At 54.3% G+C, this 24,106-nt stretch overlaps 1 protein-coding gene across 1 annotated transcript; it reads left to right on the top strand.

Moving 5' to 3' along the window:
* The first annotated feature begins 1,539 nt into the window (after nt 1-1,539).
* Nucleotides 1,540-15,340, top strand: LOC102829423. Its single transcript, XM_006861020.1, has 13 exons — nt 1,540-1,849; nt 1,953-2,183; nt 5,685-5,776; nt 8,927-8,942; nt 9,192-9,334; nt 10,293-10,440; nt 10,800-10,990; nt 11,154-11,165; nt 11,563-11,712; nt 13,012-13,194; nt 13,645-13,797; nt 13,963-14,053; nt 15,126-15,340. Exons 1-13 carry the CDS (start codon nt 1,540-1,542, stop codon nt 15,338-15,340), a joined length of 1,935 nt encoding a protein of 644 aa, XP_006861082.1.
* Nucleotides 15,341-24,106: the final 8,766 nt, after the last annotated feature.

Below are 24,106 nucleotides of genomic sequence, written 5' to 3'. Positions count from 1 at the left end.
GGCTCCAAAATAATCATTTTGACGTTCGGTTGCCTAACTCAAGTTGTTATTGTGGGTTATGTGCCGTAGAGTCGGTTCTGACTCATAGTGACCCCCGCACATGGTTTCCGAGGCTGTAAATCTTTACGGGAACAGAAACAGCCTCATCGTTCTCCCACCAAACAGCTGGTAGTGTCGAACTGCTGACTGTGAGGTTCGCAGCCCGATTCGTTAACCACTACGCTGCCAGAGCTCCTTCTGTGTCAGAGTACCAGCTATTAACATTAACACTGAAGGACCGAAGATTAAAGCAATCTGTGTTGGAAGAAGCACAGCCCGAGTGCTCCTTAGAAGCCAAGATGGCCAGACTTGGGTCTCTCATACTTCAGACGTGTTCTCAGGAGGGACCAGTCCCTGGAGAAGGACCTCATGCTTGGTAAAGTGGAGTCAGGGGCAAAGAGGAAGACCCCCCAGCGAGATGGGTGGGCACAGCGGCTCCAGCAGAGCAGAGCAGGGCGGGGCGCTGTTTCCTTATGGTGCGAGGGGTCACTGTGAGTTGGCACCTGACCACCACCCCTTGGGAAGGAGCTGCCAGGTGGCCATTTGTACCAGCAGGACGCAGAAGGCTTTTCTAAGAGGAAGGGACTATCAATTCTGCGGTAGCTCAACAAAATGAGTTGCCCACTAAAGTGTTTATGGAGATCCCAAACACCTTGACAAGAATCGGGAAGGGCTGCCGTGGGCACCGGGAGGAACGAGGCTGGAGGGGGTCGGAGAGCTTTTCTGTGAAGTGGAGAGAGGATCGGGTGGCGGCCTCGGGGTTTTTCCCTTCGGATCACCTCCCACGCCTTCTCCCTTGATGCGAGCCCCGCAGCGCACCCGCTCTCTGGCGCCTGTGCTGGGGGTGGGCGCTGGGGACCCCTCAATGCTCAACACCTGCGATGGTCGACCCGACTGCCGGCTGCGGACCCCCCGCTCCAGGGGAGGTCCCGTATCCGCCGGGTCCGGACCCTCCACGCCGGCCTCTTCCTGCCCCTCTGCTGGCTGGCTTCCCCAGTGGACATGCGGTTCGCCCCGCTGGCCACCTCCGACCGGCTCCCGCTGGCTTGTTGTGCCTGCGAGCCGTCATTCCTCAGGGGAGCCGATCCCCTCTGAGGGGACATTCACCGCTTTCGTCTGGTTCTCAGACCCGAAGGGAGAGGCAGGTGGCTCCAATGGAGCGCCCTGGCCCAGGTATGCGTACCCGGACATGTTGGGAGCCATTTGCTTGGGTCGCCAAAAGCGAGCCAGTACGCAGGCGCGCCCCAAGTCCGGCGGGTTAAGAGGGGGCTGCACGTGTCTGACGGAGAGCTGGGAAGGGCGGGATCCAGCGTTGTGCGCACGCGCACTGCGGGAGGGCTGGGCGCGTGCGCAGTGAGAACGGGGGCGGAGCCGCCGTCAGCTGACTCCGGCGGCCGTTCTCGCGGTGACAACTGTCGGCCTCGCAGGGTCCTACGGGTGTAAGAGCTAACCGGCGGGTTTACTGTAGGGTCCGAGAGACGTGGGACTGCCTGTAGCGCCATGGCGACCACCGTCAGCACGCAGCGCGGCCCGGTGAGGTCTCCCGGTGGGGCGGCGACCTGCGGCGTCTGGGCTTGGGCGGGGGTGGCGGGGCGCGGGCTTTTTTCCGCCGTGGCGGAGGCGATGCGGCCAGGACCTCACCTTCCCGGGACGCTGGACTCGCCGGCCCGAGCGGCGGGGTCCGCACAGCAGAGCCTCGCGTGTCCGCCCTTCCCCTGCGGGGCGCTGCAGGCCGGGAAACGGCTCTTCCTATGGAGGAGGAGGTGCTCCGCCTGCGTGCCCCCTCCCCCGCACAGCCCTCGGGGCTCCGGTTTAGGGCCCGTCTGAGGCCTCAGTTTCCACGTTTGCAAACAAACGAGAGGCAGGGAGCTGGTCCCTGTGAGGGGCGGCATCCCGTCTCCATGGTGCTGCAGTGACGTCGCAGGAGGGCTCGCGCACCGTGCACCCCACCCGGGCAGCGTGGACGGCCGCTCCGCAGGGTGTGAGCCTGACGTTGCAAGCCAACAGCGGAACACGGTGTCCACTAGGTCAGCGTGCTGGGGGTTTTGAGGTCGCACCGTTAGCACCCTTGCACCCAGAGCCCAAACTCGAAGCTTCCGCTGAGCGCCCGCTCACCTTGGATCGGGGGGCCTCGCCAGGCTGCGGTGAGAACATTCCAGGTTCAATAGAGGGGGGTGTGGATTGCCTCTGCTTGCCAGTTTCCATCTCGCTCTCTTCCCCCCGGGACCGTGAGTTGCAATGCGGACTGCTGGGAGATTTCTCATTTCTCCCAAGTAGTCTCTGAGGGTAGCAGGGGAACCATGGCTGGTACGCCAAGACTCCCAGATGGTGCCCAGTGGTTGAGCAGAGGTTCCGGGCCCCACTCCTGGGACAGGGTCACAACTGCAGGGGACAGTTTTGGAGCCCAGCGCAGGACCTGGCATACAGTGGGCACTCAATACAAGTGAACTCTGCCTGTCACAGGAAGCATGGTGCCTCCATACGAGAAACCCTGGACTGCGAATCACAAGGTCTGCAGTTGGAGCCCACCAGCCCTTCTGCAGGGGAAAGATGAGGCTTTCTGCTCTAGTAAAGATGTGAAGTCTCGGAAACCCCGTCCAGGGTCGTTGTGAGTCGGAACCGACTGGCCAGCACCTCACAACAACGTACCTGTCACTGAGGCGACTGGAAACAGCCCTTGAGTTCTGTGGGGGCACAAAGCTGAGCTGAGGTGTGGGGGGAGCTTCTGCGACATGGAGGACATGTGGCTTCCAAGGTCTGACCTTTGTGTCTGACCTCTTCCCAGTGCTTCTGGTACTGCTGTTTTGTTTACCACACCTGGGTAGAAGGGCGTCTTTGGGTCGGTGTGCAGACTCCTAGCACATCACGTATGTCGGGCAGAGCACATGTAGATGAGCACCTGCGAACACAGGAACAGTAGGTGTGCATGAGAGCTGCTGCGTGGCTATCTCAGGGCCGGGGGCTCGGAACCTCGCTGGCATGCGTCTCCCAGGACACAGTGAACAAACCTAGACATCCAGGTCCTCCAGTGTAGCACAGGGACACGGAACAGCCAGCAAGTGACCACCGGCTGGGGAGTTTTGACCCAGAGCGAGTGTGGAGTGTGGCCTAACCTTTGAGGCTGCAACATGTCACCTGAGACTGGCTGGAGGAGCCGGAGTTAGGGTGGGAGAGAGACAAAGTGAAGGGGGAGGAGCGCTGGCTGGGAGGCCGGGGTGGTGGGCTTCGGGAGGAAATGAAGGGTCTTCATGGGTTGGCGCCGTGCCTTTATGTGAGACAGACAGACAAACAGGCGTGACCAGGACAGATGGGAAGGACCTTAGGAATTGCCAAGTGAAGGGAGAGGTGGATCGGACCTGGCAGTGAGGTTTCTCTGGTCACCACTGGTCACCTTCATAGGTGGTTACTCACAGCTTTGCCTGGCACACCAATCCCGGGCCCAGAGCCCTGTGGAGGAGCCCGGTCAGGACCTCCTGGACAGCTGTTGAGGCCAGTGAGGACCTCAGTTTGGCAGGGCGTCTTTGACCTGGGATTTGGGTAACCTCTTGTCATATGCTAGGTGCATGGGTGGTGAGGGCTACACAAGCTTCTTGGGTTTCCAAGATGGGATGGGAAGTTTCTGGGAGCTCATTCTGGGGACAAGTGGCATTGGGAAAGAGCTGAGTGGGTAGCAGAGGGAAGCCCGTGTGGTAGGCGCCACAGTCCCCGCGTGTACCTGGGGAGCCACCTGATGTGGTAAAGCCACTAGGGAGGGTCCCTCTCCAGGGAACCTGACTCCAACATCGGGCCCTCACCTCCACTAGCAGGAAGGAGAGTTGTGGGGACGGAGCCCCAGAGCTGGCATGTGTGTACAGCACGGCCCTAACTGCTGTGAAGAGTCGGGGTGTTGAGGTGTGTGACTGGCATTCTCTTTGGGGAGTATCATTGTGTGCCTATGGAGTTCCCACATCCCGTGTGTTTGAGGCAGTCGCAGCCCCTCCTGTGGCCTGGGGGCCTGAGGGAGGCAGGAATGTCCTACTGCTGTGGTCTGTCTGTTTCTGGGTCTGTGTGAAGGCTTGCTCCAGATTCTCAGAGGGTACTTGTCAGAGAAAAAGACGGAGACCCCCAGCGAGATGGATTAGCAAAAGTGGCAGCATCAATGGGCTGAAGCGTGACAACAATTGTAAGGTTGGCCCATGACCGGGCAGTGTTTGGTTCTGTTGTACATAGGGTCGCTATGACTCGATGGCACCTAACAACAATAACAACTGTGTAGGGCTTGGAGCAGGGGAGAGAAGAGCCCGGGACCTTTGGCCTTTCTTGGTTTGTCTGGAGTCTGGGTGGCTTTTCCTGCCGGGGCATCACCATCCTCCACTTCCCGCCCTTCCCAGCATCTCTGTGCATTTGCAGCAGACTAGCCACCAACAGCACATGGCTGGGGTTTCCAATAGTCTCGTGTAAGGCGTTGTCTTTGAACTGGATCCTATTAAATGCATCATGGTGGTGTACATGGAGGCTCCCAAAAGTGCGTGGGAAAGCTTCATTACCTTTTCGTTTTTCCACACGTTTAGAAGATCTCCCGTTTATACACATACGTAGAATTTTCTTTTGTGCATTTGTCTTAGTTTTTCTTCTTTTCTCTCCTTGCCTTCTCTTGGGTTATTTAAATTAGAGTTTGGTTTTGTGTGCATTTGAATGTTTTTGTTCACCACTGGTTTGGAAAATATATACTGTAGTTCTTGTCACTTAGCAGGTGCCCTAGATATTTCACCCAGAGACTTTGCGGGGGATGTAAAGTGAATCGTCATGTTAACCTTTCCCATTTTGCACCTTAGCACCTGACTTCCCTCACCTCTTCCCAGCTCAGGTGCCCTTTAAATTGGGTCTTGTCATTTCTGCTTTTGACATGATGATTATTCTTTATGATGGGAATTACTTGTCCACTTGCTGCGGACTTTGCTGTTGTTCCAGGTTTTCCTCCACTGGAATTCCCTGTAGTGGTAAAGTTTCAGTGTGTGTTTGTAAACACCTTGTCTCAATCCTGAAGGCACTTTTGTTACCTGTGCCATTTTAGAAGGATGGTCGTTTTCCCCACTGCAGACACATCGTCCCGCCATCTTTCTCTTGGCGCCTTGGGCCAGGGGCTCAGCCTCTGTGCCTCGTGTTCTCCTTTGTAAAATGGGGGGGGGGGTACCTTTCTCCCGGGGTTCTTGCACGTACTGGAAATACCATGAACACCTGAGCTGCCAACCCCTAGGAATTTTCTCTCTCTCAAAACAAAGCTTTGCTAGTTCTAATGTAATTTACCATTTTTGAAAACCTCCTTTCTTTTCCTCAACCCCAGCTGACAATGGAAGCTGTGGGAGGGTCCGGCGAGCCTGGCCCTGGGGCGAGGTGGCCCCTGGAAAGGCCGGTGGTTTGGGGATGAGCTGAGGGTGGAGGCATGCAGCCTGTTAGACCAGAAACTCCACACCCTGGTTATGGGTGGCCCCGCCCTGTGTGTCTGGGACAGGGGGCAAGGACTCTGGAATCCAGCTTCTCTCCTGAGCCACCATCCTCTCTCTGCTAGAGCCTAGATTACCAGCCCACACCTGCCCCCTGGTGTTTTCCGTTTTATCTGGGGACAGCTCCGTAGCCCTACCTTGTCACACTCCACCCTTGCACAGTACTGCGGCACTCGCTCACCTGCCCCGCCATCCCGGACCCTAGCTCTCTGTTCCTAAGAGCCAAAGCCCCTGTCCTCCTGGTGGCTCTCAAGGTCCCACTCTGGCCCACTCCTCACCTCTCTGGCTTGTCTTTGGCTTCTTGGTGAGACCCACCTTGTCTCCACTGGCAGCTGTGCCCGCCCACCCCCAGCTCTGCCTCACTCTTATGCCTCCCAGCACATTGTAATGAACCTGCACACCATCAGAGCAGGGGGGCCCGGCCTTTGCTGTGCACCATTTTACTACGAAGCATTTCATAGTGAAATGCTTTTTTAAAATGCATTTGCAGCGCCTGCTCTGTCTGTGTCCGGAGGAGTGGGATGGGTTGGGTTTGGACGAGGGCAGGGGTGGTCATGTTTCTGGTCACTGCGGGGCCAAGTGTTGTGGGGGTCACACTTCCTCCGTCCTGCGTCCTGCCGGGAACCAGGGCAACGGGCAGCATCTTGGGGCAGCCACACATCTTGGAGCCGGGAGCACAGTGAGCTTCCAGAAAGGGAACCAGGGGCTAAGGGGGGTCCTCTAGGGAGACCCCCAGATTACAGAGAGAAGCAGCCCTCTGGAGCCAACTGCTCAGCGAGTGTCGCTAGAGGGGCCGGTGCAGGGGGCGTGGGCTGAGGTCTACTGTGAAGGAAGGAGCTAGACCTGAGGACCCCCGACCCCCCACCCCCAGAGAGAGGGCCAGGGAGACACGGAAGCAGGTTAGGGAGGGCCAGGCCCTGGCGAGGTGGGGAGGACATGCTGGGCCTTCTTTCTGCTTCCGTCTGGGGATTGGGGTTTTTCTTGACATGTTCTTTCTCTTGCTGAGTCGACCTGCAGTCAGTGACCTGGAAGGTGGTCTAGCTCCCAGCCGTCCTCCCTTCCCCATACCCACAGTGTCCTGGCCGGGCCCCGTCTCACCCAGGGTTCCTGTTCCCACTGCTCCTATGGAGCCCAGGTGTAGGACAGGCTCTCCACTCGTGCCAGGCTTTAGAGGACTTCAGGAGCTGTTTTTGGTTTGGGGTTTTAATTGGCTCTTCTGTTTTGCTTTTTCCCAATCCAAGAAGCAAGGTCCTCACTGCTGGGCTTTGGGGAGGGGGAGGGCACACGTGTGGGAGGAGAGTGGTGGAACTGCTGGACCCTGGGAGCCACATGGAGCTCATGGTCATTGGAGGTGGGGTCAGTCATTCACAGGGCCAGTCCCTCATGCCCAAGGGCCAGCGGGTGCAGGTGGAGAGGCCAATTTTCTTCCCAGGTTGCGCTGGTTCAGTTGTTCACCTGCTACCCAAAAGGTCAGCAGTTGGAGCCCACCAGGCCTCCCTGGAGGGAAGGTGTGGCCATGTGCTTGGGAATGCTGTTGGGCAGCTCTCCGAGGGTCACTGTTTATCACAACTGCCTCCCGGCAATGGGCTTACTTTGCTTTCTGATTGGATCATGAAACGGGCAGACTTAAAGTGAGTGGATGGAATTGGTGGGCTGGCCACTGTGTACAGCCGCAGAGACGCATTTCTGGAGCCAGAGGGAACTTCACAAATCCTGCCAGACGTGGCGCTCTCCCGGAGAGGGCCCCATTCAGGCTGCCACAAACAGGATAAGGGCTAAAGTTCTGGCTCTTTCTTTTAGGTTACATTGAATTTTGTCTAAAATGCTTTCACTTTGGGGATCATTTTAGATCTAGGGAAACATTGCAAAGCTGGTGCTGACCACTGCCACTTGGCCCTGCCTGTGGGCCCAATGCTGACACCTTACATAGCCCCCCACCCTCCTGGAAAAATCCCCAAGCAAGCCCACTTTCACAGAGTCGATTCTGACTCATAGGAAGTTTGTGTAGGTTTTCCGAGGCTGCAGATCTCTATGGGAGCAGACACCCTCAGAGTGGCTGGTGGGTTTGAAGTGACTACCTTGGGGCTTTCAGGTCGGTAATTGAAACCCACCAGTCGCTCTGTGGGAGAAAGATGAGGGTGTTTGCTCCCATAGAGGTCTGCAGCCTCAGAAGTAAAAAGGACATGAAACATTTAGTGATGAAGATCAAAGAGCACAGCCTTCGGTATGGGTTACATCTCAAAGTCAGGAAAACTAAAATCCTCACCAATAAACAACGTTCTTATCAACATATAAAAGATTGAAGTTGTCAAGGACTTCATTCTTATTGGATCAACTATCAATGCTCATAGAAGCAGCAGTCAAGAGATCAGACGACGTATTGAATCAGGCAAATCTGCTGCACAGGAACTTTTTAAAGTGCTGAAGAGCAAAGATGTCAGCTTGAGGACTAAGGTGCCCCTGACCCAGGCCATGGTATTTTCAATAACCTCATATGGATGCGAAAGCTGGACAGTGAATAAGGAAGACTGTAGAAGAATTGATGCCTTTGAGTTATGGTGTTGGAGGAGAATACTGAAAGTGCTATGGGCTGCCCATAGAACAAACAGATCTGTGTTGGAAGAAGTGCAGCCAGAGTCCTCCTTGGAGGCCAAGATGGCCAAACTTCGTCTCTAATGATTTGGACATATTGTCAGGAGAGACCAGTCGCTGGAGAAGGATGTCATGTTTGGTAACTAAGGTGGAGTGTCAGAGAAAAAGAGGAAGACCCCCAACCAATGGATTGGCCAAGTGGCAGCATCGATGGACTCAAGCTTGGCAATGATAGTGAAGTTGGCCCAGGATCAGACAGGGTTTCGTTCTGCTGTGCATAAGGTCGCTGTGAGTCGGTACCAACTTGATGGCACCCGACGACAACAACAACAACAACAACCTTGTAGCTAGCATCCCAGCACCTGACCCACAGCACCACCAGGGCTCCTTATAGCCTGTCTGGACATGTTCCCATCGACTCGGCCTTCATCTGGGGTTCACAGTCACCCCTAGTCAGCAGGGCTCCTGGCCTGTGGCAGCTGCTTGGCCCGCCCTGTTTGTTGAGCTGTGGGCATTGTGGGTGTTTACCACAGTGTTCCCCAGTTGGCATTTTGGGAGGAAGCCCATGGTGGTGAAGCCTCCTTCTGGTCCCATCATTTCAGCTCCCTTACACTACGCGGCATGTGACCCCCTGCCATGCTCTTCCAGATTCGATCTGCTCCCACCAATGATGTTAACTGTGCTTTGCTCACCATTTCCTGTGCCCTCCCTTGTGGGTAAATAGTGTCGGGCATCTGAGGCACTCCTGTTCTCTTTAATGGAAACACACCAGTTTCAGGGACTGAGGCCCCTGGCCATTGCACCTGGCCCAGGGATTCCTGACGGAAAGTAAGGCGGGCACACTAACGGGACCTGGAGGCCACGTTGATGACAGGCAGACAGGAAGGGACAGGAAAGTGGACCCACTTTGATTGCGTGGTTGCCTCGATTGGCTCCCCCACACCTGTGGTGGGCAGCAGTGTGTGCCTTCTGTGTCGTCCTGATAGCAGTGCCTGGTGGACAGCTACTTCTCAGGGTACCTGAACTGGCTGTGCACACAATCTCCTCAGACCCCGTCACACGCTCTGTTTCCACCAGATGACCCGTTCCCAGTGGCTGAGCAACAGAACCAGCAGCTGAGCCTGGACTGGTGTGGGTGGGAGGTCGTGCCACGGAGTGGTGTGTGGGAGGCACTGGGCCTGCTCCCAGAAGGAGCGTCCAGCAGGGAACCGATTCTGAAGGTGGGCAGGTGGGGGAGCAGGTTCCCCCGCTGAGCTTCTGGGCACCTCCCGAGCCTGTGACCTGTCTCTGCTGACACCTGGTGTTCCGGCTTTCCTGGGGAACATCCATGTTTAGCCAAATTCTCACATGTATATGTGGTGGTGGTTATGTGCCGTGGCGTCGGTTCCGACTCGTGGTGGTGGTGGTGGTTGTGTGCTGTGGTGTCGGTTCTGACTCATAATGACCCTGTACTGGGTTTCCAAGGCTGTAAGTCTGTACGGGAGCAGAAAACCTCATCTTTCTCCCTTGGAACTGCTTACTGTGAGGTTAGCAGCCCGATTTGTAACCACTACGTACCAGAGCTCCTTCAAATATGTATATGTGTATTATAGATATTTAATTTTGATTCATTTTAAAGCTTTTATATGTTTTGGAAACTATAAATAGCATAACATTTGCCATTCCGACCACTGTTCTGTTAGATTCAGTGACACTGACCTGCCCTCGTGTGTTACAGCCATCGCAGTTGACTTGTGAGTATACTTTTCACCACCCTTCGCAGGAACATAGGCAGCAACCACACACACCCGCCCCTGGCCTCTATGTGCACATAGGTCTTGAAGCAGGTGTCTGGTCCAGATGTTACCCGTGGCTGCTGTGTCTGCCTGAGTTCCCTCAGCGTGCCGTGAGCGGGTGCTTCGGGCCCTCATCTCAGTGTTTGAGTGACTGCCATTGTCCCCATCTGCTGCTGGGCAGTCAGAGGGTCTCCGCCTCTTGGCTCTGGCGGCTAATACTGCAGTGGATGGTGCTGGACGTGCATCTGAATTCCCACTGTCAGGTCTTTTGGACTGGCCCAGGCGTGGCCTTGCTGGCTCTGACTCCTCATTGAGTTGTTCTCCAGGTCCTTCCTGGGGGCCCTGGGGGCCCTGTAGAGCGGCCCTGGGAGCTGTGTGTGTGCCTCTCTCCTGGCAACCCCAGGTCTCGCGGGCACCTGGGCCTTATGCAGATGTTGTGTTGCCGCTGGCTGGAGGCCCTCTGCTGCAGGCCCAGATGGTATCAGATGATCTGCTCCCCGGGTTTCTCATGCAGCGGGTCAGAGGCCTCATAGACTCAGACCAGCAGACCAGTGGGCTCTGCCTGGCATCTTGGGCTGGGCTGGAGGATTCCCCCAGCTGTTTCTATCCAGCTCTCAGTGGGCATATGTTCTCCAGGGAGAATGGGGAGACAGGAAACGGGCTTTGACAAGGTGGGTCGTGGAGTCCTCAGAAACGGGGCACACTGGGTCTGCTGACAGGGTTTAAACAGTCTGCACAGGACCATGTGGGGGTGGTCTGCATGGCAGAGGCCGGCCAGCATACGGGGGGGACTCACAGCTCCCGGGTGTCAGATTGGGGATGCCCCTGCCCCCCCGAACACCCTGTCGTTCCCACCCAGTGCCATTCCTCCAGCTGCAGGGACCCCTTTCTGTTCTGTGGTTCTTCTCAGTCCGGTGGATGGTATCTCAGACCCACGACCTGGTACCTGCATCGGGGTGTGCCCCTGGCTGGCGCGTGTGTGGTTTCACCACCAGACTGGCCTCGCCTGTGCTCTCTGGGCTGGGCCCGGCCAACCAGACCTCAGGGCTGTGGGCTGGGTCTGCTGCCCTGCTCTGGGTGCTCTTGGAGGGCCCCCCAGATGTGCCCCTGCATAGCTGCCTTCACTCAGCTCTGTGAGGAGCCTGGGAGCTTTTCTGGACCTTCCGGCCCTGTGAGGCCTCAGCTCACAGTCCACTCTGACTCCAGGCATGTCGGGCTGACCTGGCCCCCAGCCCTCTGAGACTCCTTCCTTCTTGTTTTCTAGGCCAACAGCCGGGTGATGTGGGGTCAGCTGAAAAGCAGAATGGAGTCTTTGTCTAGGGTCTGTTTGTTACTTTTCTTCAAGGACAGAGTTGAACTTGAACTGTTTCCGGTGGACACGTTCCAAGGACAGTAGTGTGGGCTTTGAGCAGCTAGACCCCAGACCACTTACCACTGACTCAGAAGGGGCTCCCGGGCTCTCCACTGCTTGAAGCCCTTTGTGGGGGGCAGTGCTGAGCTCAGTGTGGGCACTTGGAGCCCTAGTAACCCTGGAGGTCAGCTTGGACACCGTGGGCCATTACTGACCTCATGTATTTCAGGGACTTGGTCCCAGGTGTGAGCTGAGGCATGGGGTCTCCAGACCCGCACTGTGGCTGGTGGCCTCATGCCCACTCTTCACATCTCTGTGGCAGGTGTACATCGGCGAGCTCCCCACGGACTTTCTCCGTGTCACGCCCACGCCCACGCAGCAGCAGATCCAGCTGGATGCCCAGGCCGCTCAGCAGCTGCAATATGGCGGGGCCCTGGGCACCGTGGGCCGCCTCAGCATCACCGTGGTGCAGGTGGGCTGCCTGGGGGCAGGGGGCAGAGGAGAGAGCACCCCTGAATTCAGGGTGCAATTGTGACCTCCCGTTTTACACTAGTGTTTTCATATGGACCGAGGACACACTTAGTTCTCATACTTGTTTTTTGAAAGACTCCTGGTGTGGCACTGTGGGATAAGCACTGGACTGCTAACCACAAGGTCAGTGGTTTAAACCTACCAGCTGATCCTCAGAAATCCTTTACACCGTCCCTGTGAGTTGGAACCGACTTGATGGCACTTACTAACAACATATCCAATGTTATGGTGCTGTAGGATAAGCACTGAACTAGCCCCAAGGTTGGTGGTTCAGACCTACCAGATACTCCTTGAAACCTTTATAATACAGGGTGGCTATGAATGTAAAAACCTTGACCATGACCCATGCATGGGTCTGCCGGACATGAAGTTCCCTGTTAAGCACTCCAGGCTTACACTGGCCCACGCCCCTGTCCCCACAGTTGCTGACAGTTGCTCACGGGGTGCAGAGGAAGATGACCGTCCCCAAGCCACACCCCAAGACTATGACCACGTGGTGCAGTGAGCTTAGACTTGTTAGGTGCTATACCTGGCGATCCTCGAGTGACACAACAGAACTGCTTGTGTCGTTAAACAGACGATTAGATGAAAACCCAGACAGGCTGCTGTCTGTAAGATCCGAGAGGGAGGGCAAAGCAGTGTGGCCCCCAGGCCCAATGAATGCAGGGTGAAGACCTTCGTGGCGTGCTCAGCCCTCCGCAGCCGGCTCTGTCCTCCTGTTTCTGGAGCGCCTGCGCTCTGCTGTCAGATGCCACCTCGTGGTGGAATGGAGACACTGCAGGGTGCCCAAGGTCTCGGCGTCTCCGGAGCAGAGTCCCATTTAGGTGACCCAGGCTCCCGGACAGACAGCTCGCCCACCTGTGCCCTCAACATTCTCTCTGTAGGGATGCCTCAGGCTCCCTGCCCGAGACACAGCCCCACCTCGGCCCAGTAGGCATTGCAGATGTGGCATGTCCAAAACGGGGCTCCCCCGTCTCCTTGTAGAAACCCTGGCCTCAGACCCTGATCTTGCTTGCTTCTTACCCTGCCCCTCAGCCTGGTCCTTCACTCAGGTGAGCCACCAGGAGACCACTCCAGAAGAACAGGTGTGGGGCCCTGCGAGGTGCTGCAGAGCCAGAGGGGGTGGGCTCAGTGGACACTGTCCCGTGGATGCTGTCCCGTGAGGCACACCTGAAAGTGCAGTGTCTTCAGTAGCCCTCCTTCCTAGAGTCTCAGCCTGCTTTCTGACGCTTTCTTACAGGCCAAGTTGGCGAAGAATTACGGAATGACCCGCATGGACCCCTACTGCCGGATCCGCCTGGGCTATGCTGTGTACGAGACCCCCACGGCACACAACGGTGCCAAGAACCCGCGCTGGAATAAGGTCATCCAGTGCACGGTGCCGCCGGGTGTGGACTCGTTCTACCTGGAGATTTTTGATGAGGTGAGGGGTGCACTCCCCCCAGCTCCGCTGGCCCTGGGAACCCACGTGGTGGAGGCGCTGCCAGCCTCTTGGGGACTGGACTTGCTGGGGTCTAGGGCTATGGCTCCCTAGCTGTCTTGAACAAGGCATGTCCTTTCAGGTTCTTAAGCAGAATTGTAGTTGGCTGGAGGTGGGCATGGACAGGTGTGGGGCTGTGCGTGGCCCTGGGTCCTGGAGGTGGGCATGGGCAGGTGGGGGGCTGTGTGGGGCCAGAATCCTGGGGGATGGGTGCAGACACAGGGAGCCATGGGGGACTGGAATCCCGGGGAACAGATTCAGTCATGTGGGGGGCTTTGGGGGACCTGGACTGGAGCTGTGTGCAGTGGGCACAGGAGAGCCCTCCCCCTTGCAGATGGAGTGTAGGGGGAGGGCTCCCTGAGGACCCTCAGTGATGTGCTGGCCTTCCCCCAGCGGGCTTTCTCCATGGACGACCGCATCGCCTGGACCCACGTCACCATCCCTGAGTCTCTGAGGCAGGGCCGTGTGGAGGACGAATGGTACAGCCTCAGCGGGCGGCAGGGAGACGACAAGGAAGGCATGATCAACCTGGTCCTCTCCTACACGGTGAGGGGCACAGGGACCCCAGGACATAGGCCTCACGGTGTCTGTCATCTCTGGGAGCCCAGAGCCGCCTCAGCGGGGGAACCACAGGGTGGGGACGGAAGCGGGGGCTCATCTCCTGAGGCCTGGGAGACAAGGCAGGGCTGTGATTGGGACCGTTTGTTTCAGTCCCTGCCGGCTGCCATGATGACAGCGCCCCAGCCCGTGGTACTGCTGCCCACCGTGTACCAGCAAGGTGTCGGCTATGTGCCTGTCACAGGTGGGTGATCGCCGGCGCCGCGGGCTGCCAGTGGTGGGGCCGCTTGGCTCTTCCCCCAGACCTTTCCCATAGCTAGAGCATCTGCTGTGAGCTGTGCGTACCCCATGTGTATGGACGCTCGAGCGCATTTCCCAAGTGTGAGCACAGGTGAGGTGAGGTCTCTGTGCACGTGGTAAAGCGAATGGGGGCTTCCACGAGCTACTTTGCGCCGAGGCTCTTTGCCTCATTGGGCTGTCACTTGTGTGCCTGTTGGGGTCTTAATGCTCACCCCACCCATAAACCTGGCTGTGGAGTTGGGGGAGCAGACGGGAGGCCTACCCAGGTGCCCAGGGGTCCAGAGAGCCCAGCATTTCCCGCTCCCCAAGCCTGGTGCTGGCTGAGCTGTCACGCAGCCCGGCGTCTCAGCCCTGTGAGGTGAGCCACAGCCGCCTGTAGGGTCTCCTGAACTTAAAAGGTGGGGGGGGAGGGGGTCACTGTAAGATGGTTCCCCGTCCAGCGCTGGGCAGAGCTGCTGTTTTAATCCTGAGTCGTTCTCTGAGGAGATTGAAGGGCACCCACGTCTGTCTGGCTCAGAGCTGGTCACCGCAGAGACGCAGTGGGGGCGTTAGCGCTGTCAGAGGCACCTGCAGCCCGGAGCCTCCCGGCTCACTGGCTGGACTTCTCGTCAGCAGTTTCTGGGGTTTGGGGAACCGTCTACGCCACTGTGTTGTTTCTTTTCTGACGTATCCGTGGTGTGTGTCACACTGCGCTGAGTTACTATGGAATGCGTCAAGGACAAGGTGTTGGGGGATGGCTGGAGCATCAGCTGAGGAGAGCAGTTTCGGGGTCTGTGCTGTCAGTGCCTTGTACCAGGGGGCTTCTGGGAAAACCCTGTTAACCTCCTAACTCCATGTGGACCCTCACTGTCCATGACATAAACCCAAGAGTCCTTGAGACCAGAAAGTCGTACCCTCTGGGGACTCGGAGCTCAGGGAAGGGGCCTGCCTTTCCCACATTGGTGTGCACCTCTCAGGGCGCCCGCTGGGGGCCGCGTCTTCTCCCCCACCCTGAGCAGTCTCTCTTGTCCCTGCAGGAATGCCCGCGGTCTGTGGCCCTGGCATGGTGCCCATGGCCATGACCCCAGCGGCCATGCCTGTCCAGCCCCACTGTAGCGAGGAGGACCTGAAGGCCATCCAGGACATGTTCCCCAACATGGACAAGGAGGTGATCCGCTCGGTGTTGGAGGCTCAGCGGGGCAGCAGAGATGCCGCCATCAACTCCCTGCTGCAGATGGGCGAGGACTCCTAGGCCCACAGCCGCCCACCGCCCTGCTCTGGACTTGCCGGCCCGGGGCCCCCATAGATCCGATGACCAGCACCCTACCCACCCTTCTGGCCTCCTTCTGCCCACCACCCCGCTCAGTCGGATGCATGTGGGCTCTAGGCTCCTCCTTTATCCAGGAGGATGGGGTTCGGTGGGCTTTTCTCCCTTTTCCTTTGTTGGGTGGTGTGGCTAGACACACGGACAAGTGTTTCTGCTCCCTCCTGGCACCGCCCTGTGGTGACTCCTGTCCCCGAGGGCATTAGGATGACACGTGCATAATCTTCTGACTTGGTGAGCTGCTCAGCGGAGCACACAGCGATCTCCAGCAGTAGACGGGGCCCTCCGTCCCTCATCACCCTTGTCTGTGGGTCTGGGCTCCGCCTCAGAGCGAGCGGTCTTGCTTCCTGGGTGCCATCCTCTTGTTTTCCGGCTGCACCCTGCACAGAGCCATCACCGTCTGTCATAGGCCCCCGAGTGCTCATGCTGTGCCTCCTGTGACCCCGAGACCTACCTAAGGATTCCCGTACGTCAGAGCCTGATGCTGGGCCCGAGGGTGGTTGGAGTTTGCATTTGGTAAAGGGTCCAGGCCTTGGTGCCCACTGCCGATGTTCCAATCTGGGAGAGTGGCAGATGGCAATGTGCAGGACCTTGTTGGGGCCACAGCAGTTGGTGTAGGAGCGTGAGCAGTTCCTCGGATGGGCGCAGGGTGTCTGTGTTTGCAGCTTCTCCCAGGGTCTCCCTGCAGCCTGGGTTCTGTGAGTGACAAGGAGCCGTGCCTAAGTGCCCATCTTTTCTGGCTCACAGTCTAGGGTACGTTCTTTTGCCCCCTTTTGGGTGGTGGTTGTGGGCTGCGGACAGCTTGCTTGTTGGCATTTGTGTCTATGAGGCTGGAGAAGTGTGTGGTGGCTGTGGGCAGAGTGCTGGCATCTCAGAGGCCTCACGTCCAGCAGAGACTGTGACAGTGATGGACATGTGCACTGAGCATGCACACCGTGGCTCGGGGCTGGGAGTTCGGTGTCTTGTTCCTCGCAGGCACTCTCCATTCCAGACTGGTGTTGAGTGGTGCCCCTGCGCAGCAGACTACTTCAAGAATGAGGGAACATGGTGAGCGGGAGGGGCACTGTGTGGGTAGTGTCGGGGTGTCTGCCTCAGGGTGCCCCCAACAGCCCAGCGTGCCCTGATTGCTTAGGACGTCTCCTGCGTTCTCTTTGACTTTCATCGGAGAGCAAACACAGCACTTTGTTGAGTTAGCTAGTCAGGTTGCTGCTTCCCCACGGAGCGGGTTCAAGTCTAGCTCAGGTGCATCCAGAGCACACTTGGTGCGTCACAGTGAGACCCCAGCCCCACCTCAGCACCTGCTCACCGTACTCCCAGCGATCCGAGCCCCCTCCTCAGTGCTTGTCACGCAGCTTTGCCCCACACCCGTGTTTCCACGTCTGGGGGTGGGGGTCAGACAGGCTGTGTGTCCTCTCCTCGCCTGGCCTGTGTTGCAGCTGCAAGCAGGCTGTGTCCTGAGTGGCCTGGCAGCTCTGGGGTGCCCTCTGCAGGTGTCGGGAAGTGCAGGGCGGTGGCAACAGTGATGCCCAGAAACAGAGAGCGCTGTTCCCACATCCCCACTGAGGCCCATTGTCCAGATGCGTCTTTCATTATAAAATAATATTTTCACTTTTCTGCCTTCTAATTTAATAAGTGATCTTCTGTTCAAAATAGAGAATTAAAGTCCTCCAAGGGGAAGTTTTCTGTTGTTGGTCTCGAGTTGTTTTGAACTTAGTACGTTATGCTCACACCAAGCCCACTGCCATGGGTCAGTTCCAGTTAACAGCAACCCCACAGCCTTCCCGAGGCTGTCATCTGCCCAGAAGCACAGAGCCACATCTTTCTCCCACAGAGCAGCTGGTGGGCTCGAACTGCCAAACTTTCTGTTAGCAGCCAAGCACTTGAGCCACTTTGCCCGCACGGCTCATTTCATGTTGGAAGGACACGAAGGTGCTACAGCGCCCTGTACCTGCTGATGTTAGAAGTTGCTGAGTTCCCTTGGGTCGGGAAGGCCTCCGTTGAAATGATGAGAGGAGGAGGTTACTGCCACTTGGCCAAAATACCTTGCTGGGGGTCTTCCTCTTTTTCTCTGACCCTCCACCTTACCAAACATGATATCCTTTTCCAGCGACTGGTCCCTCCTGACAATGTATCCAAAGTATAAGAGACGAAGCTTAGCCATCTTGGCCTCCAAGGAGCACTCTGGCTGCACTTCTTCCAAAACAGATCTATTGGTTCTTTTGGCAGTTCATGGCACTTTCAGTATTCTCCTCCAACACCACAACTCAAAGGAAGTTCTACGGACTTACTTATTCACTGTCCAGCTTTCATATGCATATGAGGTGATTGAAAATACCATGGCCTGGGTCAGGCGCACCTTAGTCCTCAAGCTGACATCTCTGCTCTTCAACACTTTAAAGAGGTCTTGGGCAGCAGATTTGATTATGTATTTTTAAGAAAAGGTAAAAACGCTAGTACTAGGAAGAGTTGTATGCCAACAAATTAGACAATGTAGAGGAAATGAACAAATCCTAGGAACAGACGAGTTGCCTCAAGTGAGTCCCGAAGAAGTCAGAAGTCTGAGTCCTGGAGCAGGTGGGAGACGTGGTCCCGTGTGCTGCTGCTGGGGTGCTGACCTAGTTCTCCAGTGCCTTCGCCCGGTGCTTCTCTGGGGTGCAGTTGGCAATGTCTGGGGACGTTCTTAGCTGTCAAAGATTGTAGGTGAGAGCATGGCGCTAGCAGCATCAGCTGAGTCGAAGCCAGGGATGCTTGTAGCCCCCCTGTGGTGCAGAGGATACCCCACCACAGAGAAGCCATGCCTGAGCATAAGATGGGGTAGCGTGGCTGGGAGATCTAGCCCACCGAAGCTCAGGGCCCACCCTCTCCGCGGACTTTGTGAGTTCAGTGGTAGTGGAACATGCAGAGGTCAGGAGTCGTGAGCGTCACTGGGCCTGGCAGAAGCCAAAGTGTTAGCGTTATCATCGTGAGCTGCTGGTGACTTTGAACCACCGACCTTGTGGTTCAAACTGACTTTGCTGTCTAGTGCTTTATCCCACAGCGCCACACCAGGACCTCAGCATTATCACTTCCTGTGGACACGACTTCAGAGCCTCAGGTTTTACTTTTTGTTTTTAAATTGGTCACCATTGGTTTATATGATCTGTTACTATTAATTAGAATCCGGGACGGTAGGTTTGCTTTGTATCTTTTTTTTTTTAAAGTTTTTATTGTGAGGTTTACATGGGAGAACATCAGTTTTACACTCATCGTATCATATTTCGTTTCAGTGCAATGATTACAATCCCCTCCATGCATCATCAAATAACCATAGGGTACACCCCACAGGCCCGCCCCCAGCCGTCAGCACACTGCCCCTCTCCCTCCCTGAGTCCAGTGTCCCCAGCCGCTCCATCTGTCCACGTCGTTGTCTCTGTCACCATCCCTGGAGTCACTGCCTCTATGGGTAGGGTCCTGTTCTCCATTCTCCCTTGATGGTCCCAGGGACCTCAGCTCCTGGGCTGCAAAATAAATCACTCTCCTCCTTTTGTCAAAAACATCTACCTCTACATTTCCTACCCTCACAGTCAGTCCTGATGGCAATTACTCACTTTTGTACCACAAGAGACTTATCCCCATCTCCTTTCGCCAGCCCAGTCCCAACTGATTGGAAATCCTTCAGTGGTGATTCTACCTTCCCCCGCCCTGTCTGGAACTAGGTTCCCTCTTAAAAGCTTGTAAGCCAGTCACTTCTTGCCTTTATAGCGCCCCACCCCCACCCTCATTTTGGGTAGCCAATGTCTATGTTGCCCATCTTTGTCAGCCCTATGTACCGAGGGGGTGGGAGTGATCCTCACTGTAAAGATTTGTTCCCTTTTTAGAGCTACTACATCCATAAGTATAGGTAAAGTTCATCAAATTGTAGCAGGTAACTCTTCTCCTTTTCCTCTTCTTTCTTCTTCTAGTTGAATTCTGATCATCCAGCCATTGAAGCCAGGTCAAGTGGGTACTATCTGCAAGTGTGGGTGTTCTTGTGCATCTCCCCTCACTTCATATCAACTGGACGCTTCACTCTCAGCTCTAGTCCTCTATGGCCATGTCACTGCCTCTAGGCTCAGAAGTTCCCGGGTCTTGCCATATTGCTGGCCATCAGGTCTCCACCCGGTTGAATGTGGTCGGGCTTACCTTGCTGTTTTTTCCCTCTCTTCCCTTATCGGTGACCAACGTGGTCACAAGCCAGACTGCATGCCTACTGATGTATTCCCCTGAGTCTCAGTCTTGGAAAGGAGTTTTCTCTGAGGGATCCCGACCACTTGCCTTGATGGCTTCTGGGTAAACAGCTTACTTGTTCTTGTAATGATCAATCAGACGGCCGGTATTGTTTCGGATTTTTCCTGCCAGTCTTTCTTTCACCAAGTATCTTCTGTTTTAGCTATTACAGGCTGCTCTACTTTTCCTTTCCAGTGGTTCTGGATGGTTCTTTCCTTTCCTCAGTCAGTTCTGGATGGGGTTCTGGATTCCACCTATGGTCTTGTGCAATGTAAAGGCTCCAAAGGAAGCCTCTTTCACTGGGCACCTTCTAGCCCCCTTTAAGGTATTCCAATCAGTTATAGGCTGAAGATGGACTTATAAGCTTTCTGTAGTGATGATTCTGGCTATTCCTTTGTTCCCCCCTCAAGTGTCTGTTCTACAATGGTAGGCAATGGAAACCAAGATTCAAAAGACAGCCAAGCATCTTAACATCATTCCTCTCTTTTACCCCTTCAAACAGTACCTCAATCCCTGTATCCCAGAGCCCTGTTGTTCCAAGGTTGTGCATACATCATCATTTACCTCTGTCCCATTTAGCCCATGTAAACCTGCCTAACTGTTCTCCCATCTGGTTTGTTCTTCCATTCCCCTCCCCCTTCTTGTGTGTTGCCCCCCCCCACCCTCCCCAGCGCACCCAAGGTATCCTGTGTCTATTCCCTACCCTGTGCTCTATCTTCCCCTCCCTCCCCTCCTCTCATCCCACACATCCTGGTGATCAGCAAATATATATATTTTTAGTGTGGATTCTTTTTCTTACTCTTTTACAATAATGGTCCTATGCAGTATTTCTCCTTTTGTGACTGATGAATTTCACTCAACATAATGTCCTCAAGGTTCATCCATGTTATGCGGTAGCTTGCAGCTTCCTTGTTATTCTTCAAGGTAGCATAATATTCCATTGTGTGTACGTACCACAGTTTGTTTATCCATTCTTCAGTTGATGGGCACTTAGGCTGTCTCCATCTTTTTGCTATTGTAAATAGTGCTGCTATGAACATTGGTGTGCATATATCTACTCGTGTTATGGCTCATATTTCTTGTAGGTAAATACCAAGTAGAGGAATTGCTGGATCATAAGGTATTTCTATTTCCAGCCTTCTGAGGAAGCGCCATATTGCTTTCCAGAGAGGTTGGACCATTTTGCAGTCCCACCAGCAATGCAGGAGTGTCCCAGTCTCTCCACATCCCTGCCAGCACTTATTGTCCTCTACTTTTTTCATGTTTGCTGTTATTGTTGGTGTGAGATGATATCTCATTGTTGTTTTGATTTGCATCTCTCTAATGGCTAGTGGTCATGAATATTTCTTCATACATTTGTTGGCTACCTGTATCTCTTCCTTGATGAAGTATCCATGTCCTGTACCCATTTTTTAATTGGGATATTTGTATTTTTCTTTTAGAGGTGTTACAGTTTCCTATATATTTTAGAAATGAGTCTCTTGTCTGATGTGTCATTGCAAAAGATTTTTTCCCATTCTATGCATTCCCTTTTCACTCTCTTGGTGAAGGCTTTTGATGCACATAAGTTTTTTATTTTTAGTATGTCCCACTCATCTATTTTGTCTACTTTTGTGTGTGTACGTCTCAAAATGTTTGGTGGTCTGTGTATTCCCAGTATTAGAGCCCTCACATTTGTCCCTATTTTTTCATTGATGACTTTCATAATTTTGGGATTCACATTTAGGTCTTTAATCCATGCTGAGTTGGTTTTTGTATAGGGCGTGAGGTAAAGGTCTTGTTTCCATCTTTTGCATATCGCTTTCCAGTTCTGCCAGCACCATCTGTTAAAGAGACGATCTCCTCCCCATGTAACATCCTAGGCACTTTGTCGAAAATCAGTTGTATGTGGATGGGTTAATTTCTGGATTCTTGATTCTGTTCCATTGATCAATGTATGTTTCATTGTACCAGTACCAGGCTGTTTTGACCACTGTAGCTGTGTAGTCGATTTTGAAATCGGGGAGTTAGAGGCCTCCAACCTTATTCTTCTTAAGCAGTACTTTGCTAATCCTGGGTCTCTTTCCTTTCCATATAAAGTTTGTAATTGTCTTTTCCATCTCTTCGAAGAATGTCGCTGGAATCTGGATTGGGATTGCATTATATGTGTAAATTGCTTTGGGCAGTATTGACATTTTCACCATGTTGAGTCTTCCCATCCAGGAACATGGTGTGTTCTTCCACTTTTGTAAGTCTTTTGGTTTCTTGTTCAGGTTTTACTTTTGAAAGCAATTTCCAAAGCACTTTCTTTGGTGTTGCCTGCAGTACCTACTGTTTTGTGAAAGTTAAGAAACAAAACCAGATCCTGCTTGCTGCTGTCACACAGACACCACAGGCGGTGTGGCGGAGGCTGGGTACCTCTGAGCCAGGTATGGCTCAGGGACGACATGCACCACAGGCCCCTCCGCTTCCCCAGCACGCTGTCCTCCTCCAGGGACTGGCCCCTCCTGCTAGTGTGTCCAGCTAGTGTGTCCCGTCATCCTCGCTAGAAGGAGCCTTCTGGGGCACTTCTCCCAGCTCAGATACCACACATGGGAGGTTTCAAAGATGGATTTTCTCAGAGTTCAGGAGCCTAGAACCCCGAATAAGGGTCTTGGTGTTGATAAACCCAGACATTCCTTGCTCCCCTGTCATCTGTCTTTCCCGCCAGTGACTTTCAGCATCTTCTCATTCAAGAACTCACAAGTGATTACATTTAGAACCCACACATAACGAAATATCCTATTTCCAAACAAGATTACACCTGTACCTACAGGAGTTAGTGTCCCAGCACACTTTGGGGGGACAGGATTTAATCCATACCAAACTGCAGCTCTGTTGACATTGAAAACTTTAAGTGCTCAAATACTGAAACAAAAAAGTAATACCCCAGGTATGTAACTTTCTCCCAGTGCTTGTCAGAGCCCCTGGTTTCCTTAATTTTTAGCACAAGAAAGAAAATACTGGAACCTCATTTCAGTCCTAGGGGAGATGTCAGCTGGATTATTGGTTGACGTGACTATAAAGCAGTAAAGTGAATTGGATCGAGCTTGATTTCCTTGTGATAAGTCTATTGATTAGGACTTTTTCCATTAAACTCTCCTGGGTCGATAACATGAAAAACAACCGACCCATTAGTGTCTGAAAACTTGCTTCAAATGTGCCCAGCTAGCAGGCGTTTTTGTGAAAAACATTAAATTTAGCAGAAGATAAAACATTCTCTTTTTACTAATTTGTAATATTGTCATTAAGGGAAAATTACCTTCTACACCTATTAACTGTAAGCTATTGCCCAAATTAAAGCAATAAACCGCATCTAGGAGAAAATGGAAAAGTGAAAAATTATAAAACTATAATGCAAAAGTCATTAGCCCAGCACTGAAGTGTTGCCAGTGTGTCTTTGCCTGGGAGTGTGAGGTCAGGAAGGGCGAGTCCTGTTTACACCAGTGAAGGCCGGAAGTGACTGACGCGGGGAAGACACATGAAGGAGATCAGGTCTGAGCACAAGAGCTGGTGGGACTCCACCATGCTGAGGACAGCCTCTCTCCCTGGGGGTCCCCTGCGTCCCTCACGACAGGGCTCAAGAGCTCAACTCATCCCAGCATCAGCTCCAAGTTCCACATCTCACCTTCTAAATCATCTCTCTCAGTGAGATTCTGGAGCACAATCCCTACAGCTATGTAGGAATTTTCCACTTCCATAGGGTGGATGTTCCCATCCCCAAAGGAGACCCTGGAGAGAAAGGAGTAGTCACAGGGACCCAGAAAGCAGCCCTGAACCCAGCAGGGCAGATTCCGATGGATCTCAAGAGAGTATCACTGTCAACCTATGGCTGGATGTGCAGCGTCCTGTGCCCAGACCCTGGGCGACAGCCCTGCCCTCCAGCCACACCGGCGGACCTGCTGACCTCTGAAATGCTCTGGAGCATCGCCTTCCTTTGGATAACAACAGGCATCCTCTGCGAAGTGGTTCCATTGGCCCATTTCCTGCCAGCAGAATCCCAGGAGTCTCTCTGTTCTTGCAAAAGTGATGCCAGCCATTCCTCCCACAACCCTCAGTGACCACACAGAACTCAGACCCAGTACTCACAGCTACGGGTTTATCAGAGAAGTGCACAGGGGCCAATCCAAGGTCAGAAATGCTCAAGACCTGTTGGGGAACGCAATCACAGATGTTGAGGCCCTATGTCATGGATGAAAATCTAACACGGTGGCTCCACTCAGAATTGCTAGCCAGTGACCCTGAGGGCCCAAGTAAGTGACCTCCTGACGTCCCGGGTTCATTGGTTTTTGAGATCTCACTATCGGGCTTCCTCTGTATAATTTTCTTTGGTCTTATTATTCATTCTATGCTTCTAACTCCAGTGATTGTAGCTTCTGAAAAAATGGTTTCTTATGTGCCTCTCTTAATGTCTCCACTGTGTTGGCAGTG

This window comes from Chrysochloris asiatica, unplaced genomic scaffold (genome assembly GCF_000296735.1).
Source record: "Chrysochloris asiatica unplaced genomic scaffold, ChrAsi1.0 scaffold00040, whole genome shotgun sequence".
Taxonomy (NCBI): domain Eukaryota; kingdom Metazoa; phylum Chordata; class Mammalia; order Afrosoricida; family Chrysochloridae; genus Chrysochloris; species Chrysochloris asiatica.
The sequence above is the reverse complement of the archived record's forward strand: the minus strand, read 5'-3'. Positions and strand labels throughout refer to the sequence as shown.

What these genes read in the sequence shown, in the direction of transcription:
- LOC102829423 (XM_006861020.1), top strand. Translation starts at nt 1,540, where the DNA reads ATGGCGACCACCGTCAGCACGCAGCGCGGCCCGGTGAGGTCTCCCGGT. An exon ending in AGACTCAGACCAGCAGACCA is followed by an intron (nt 10,441 to 10,799) that starts GTGGGCTCTGCC and finishes GGTTCTTCTCAG; the next exon opens with TCCGGTGGATGGTATCTCAG. An exon ending in ACCTGGTCCTCTCCTACACG is followed by an intron (nt 13,798 to 13,962) that starts GTGAGGGGCACA and finishes CGTTTGTTTCAG; the next exon opens with TCCCTGCCGGCTGCCATGAT.